The 3,126-nt window shown below is 33.7% G+C and overlaps 1 protein-coding gene across 1 annotated transcript; it reads left to right on the top strand.

Moving 5' to 3' along the window:
- Positions 1-648: 648 nt before the first annotated feature.
- On the top strand, positions 649-2,524 carry LOC139866468 (RING-H2 finger protein ATL46). Its single transcript, XM_071854703.1, has one exon. The coding sequence runs from the start codon at positions 1,255-1,257 to the stop codon at positions 2,398-2,400; it is 1,146 nt and encodes a 381-aa protein (XP_071710804.1). The 5' UTR covers positions 649-1,254; the 3' UTR covers positions 2,401-2,524.
- The last annotated feature ends 602 nt before the right edge of the window (positions 2,525-3,126 follow it).

The raw sequence follows: 3,126 nt of genomic DNA, 5'->3' as shown, positions 1-3,126 counted from the left end.
ACAATTTATTTATTATTCCTAAATTTCTCTAAAGAAGTTTAGGTTATTTAATTTTTTTTTTTTTTTTAAGACCGTTAGAGTCAATTACGGGTCGCCACTATGTGGAGGATCCACCACCTTTTCATCCTATAACATCTGTCCAGGGAAAACCTGTTTAACTCGAATGCGGGCCGCGTATTTTGAGGGAAGTAAAACCCTTTGGGTTAGAATCGAACTTGGGTCACGTACTTCGATTCACTCCTTGATTACACTCAGCCAAATACTTGGTGGTTATTTATTTTTTATTTGAAATTTGCTAACGACAGCCCTAAGAGATGTCGTTAAGATGCATAAATAACTTGTATATGGCGTTAACGTTTGACTTTAATATGATAAAGTTTGAATTGTACAAACTTTTTATGCACCTTAACTAGGATTTTCGTTAGCATTTTTTATTTTAGGCTCGTCAATAACCTTGATACGCCAAAGTCATCATAAGTTAGGTACTTATCACAACAATGACAATTCATTAACAACAATGGCATCATTCACCAAACTATCAAGTGCCCATCAAATATTTAACATGGTTCCAAATTACACAAAATTGGCTCTATTTTTTTTAGCCAAAATTTCACACCACTTCCCAAAATCAAACGAGTCATCTTGTAGTTTACTCAATTACTTGATTCCCACACGCTCCCCACTATAGCGCGTGTCATCTTGTTCTCTCAACTTTGGTAACTAGCAAATAACAAAACAATTTCAATTACATTTGCCACCCTTTAAGGTTCACTCACACATACACATCTCTTTCACTACTCATTTCCCTATATTCTTGATTCCTTTTTTATTGCATAACTTCAAATAGGGTTTTCTGATTTTGATTATATTTTACTCTTTATTCTTGTTTTTGAGACTATTTTAGGGTTTCATTCCCTCCACTGGAACTAGAAAGTGGGCTTCCTCAAGGTTCAAGGTAGGTGATATTTTTACAAAATATTGAAATTTAATTTGTTTTTTGTCAGTATGTATACTATTATTGAACAAGAATCGGTTGTTTGTGTTTAGAATCGTCTTTTAGCTAAATCCAACATGACCCATTATATTAATCTTGTGAAATTAGCTGAATTTATAGGTAAAGCTTTGAAATTTTTGGATTTTAGCTTCTGGGTATGATTCTTTTAATAAAAGTAATGAATTGGGGTTTTGTTTTTATTGAATATAAGGGTTGATTACTTGATTTTAATTAGAGTTGGATACAAAAAGATCTGTTCAATGATGGGGTTTATAGAGGAAAGTCTGTTTTCTAAGCATAGAAATGTTAAAGTTTCTTGGATGAAATATCAAATCTATAAAGTAGATGGTAATCATGTCATGCCATCTCCCCCATCATCATCATCATTATCATCATCATCATATTCACCACCATATAGTGTTACTTTTCAAAAAACATCAACACCTTCTTCATCTTCAGGTGCTAAAATAAGCCCTGCAGTTCTGTTCATTATAGTCATCTTAGCAGTCTTGTTTTTCATATCTGGATTACTACACTTACTTGTTAGATTCATGACAAAACACAGTTCTTCATCGAGTTCTCCTCGATCAAATCGATTTCCAGATGGTTCACCATCTGATGCACTTCAAAGACAACTTCAACAGCTTTTTCACTTACATGATTCTGGTTTAGATCAAACGTTTATCGATGCTTTACCTGTTTTCATGTATAAAGAAGTAGTGGGCGCTAGTGAACCGTTCGATTGTGCTGTTTGTTTGTGTGAATTCTCAGAGAATGATAAATTGAGATTACTCCCAACCTGTAGCCATGCTTTTCACATCAATTGTATAGATACATGGCTTTTGTCGAATTCAACTTGCCCTCTTTGTAGAAACGCCCTTTTTGATCCCGGGTTTTCGATGGATAACCCTATATTTGATTTTGATGACCCGATGGAAACAAATGAAAATGGGATCTCGGCCCGTTTAAAAACAGTTGAGCCTGAACAAACTGTACCCGAAAAGGGGGTTTTTGCTGTCAGACTTGGTAAGTTTAGAAAATTAAGTGAAGGTGAAAATGATAATGGAGGTGAAACAAGTAGTAGTAATTTGGATGCACGAAGATGTTATTCGATGGGTTCGTACGCGTACGTGGTTGGTGACACGAACCTCCGGGTCCCGCTGAGTAATCGGAGAGATTTGCAAGATGCAAACTTTTTAAAAGATGATGAAAGAGTTCAAAGATTTGAAGAAGATATTGAAGGGAAAAAGATTAATATTGGTGCTAAAACAGACAGTTTTTCGGTTTCTAAGATCTGGTTATGGTCTAAGAAACGAAAATTTGCAACTTCTGATAATAATCAAATGCGTAATCCATCTTCAGTTGATATGGAATTACCCCGAATGGGAAGATTGCAAGGTACATGAAAAATGTTGTTGTTTTTCATCTTGTTTCTGTGTACTTTTCTTGGAATGATTAGTAGTCCATTAGTAATATGTTCTTGCTAAATTTATTAGTAATAGTATTTTATATGGTGATGCAAGTTTTATATGGTGTAACATATCTATTCCTGATTAAATAAATCATACTCTGCAGTATAACAAAATCCATTAATCAGTTGACCATGGCTACCAGATTCTTATACATCCTGAGGTCCTGACTATAAAATCAAGCATATGTTTTCTTTTTCAAAGAATAAAAAAAATAATATAAGTTCTATTTAGAGAAACTTTAAATGTTAGACCGTGCATAGTCCGTAGTTCGTAGTTATGTTTCATGGACCATGTAGCGTGTGTGGACGCATATGTGTAGTGCTTGATGTATTATCATAACCTTCACCCAACTTCTAACTTAGTCATTGGAGTGTACAATTAGTACTAAAACAGTAAATCCTTTTTACTCTCAGATTAGTTATATTAGTAATTTGGATGGATGTAAGATGCTGATTGAAAGTTATATGATTTTGTGAATTTTAAAAACTAGTTATTATATTAGAAATTAAGTGAAAGCATGTTGTTTTATTTTAGTGCAGTTTATTCTATGTTCTGTTTTGGGAAATTGCTAAAACTGGAACTGTGATATGCTGCAGTTTGGGAGCCTTGTGTGTGTGTTTTGGTTTTTAATTATATTTGTCATTATATGTTCTTATAACC

Source organism: Rutidosis leptorrhynchoides, chromosome 9, assembly GCF_046630445.1.
Source record: "Rutidosis leptorrhynchoides isolate AG116_Rl617_1_P2 chromosome 9, CSIRO_AGI_Rlap_v1, whole genome shotgun sequence".
NCBI classification, from domain to species: domain Eukaryota; kingdom Viridiplantae; phylum Streptophyta; class Magnoliopsida; order Asterales; family Asteraceae; genus Rutidosis; species Rutidosis leptorrhynchoides.
The sequence above is the reverse complement of the archived record's forward strand: the minus strand, read 5'-3'. Positions and strand labels throughout refer to the sequence as shown.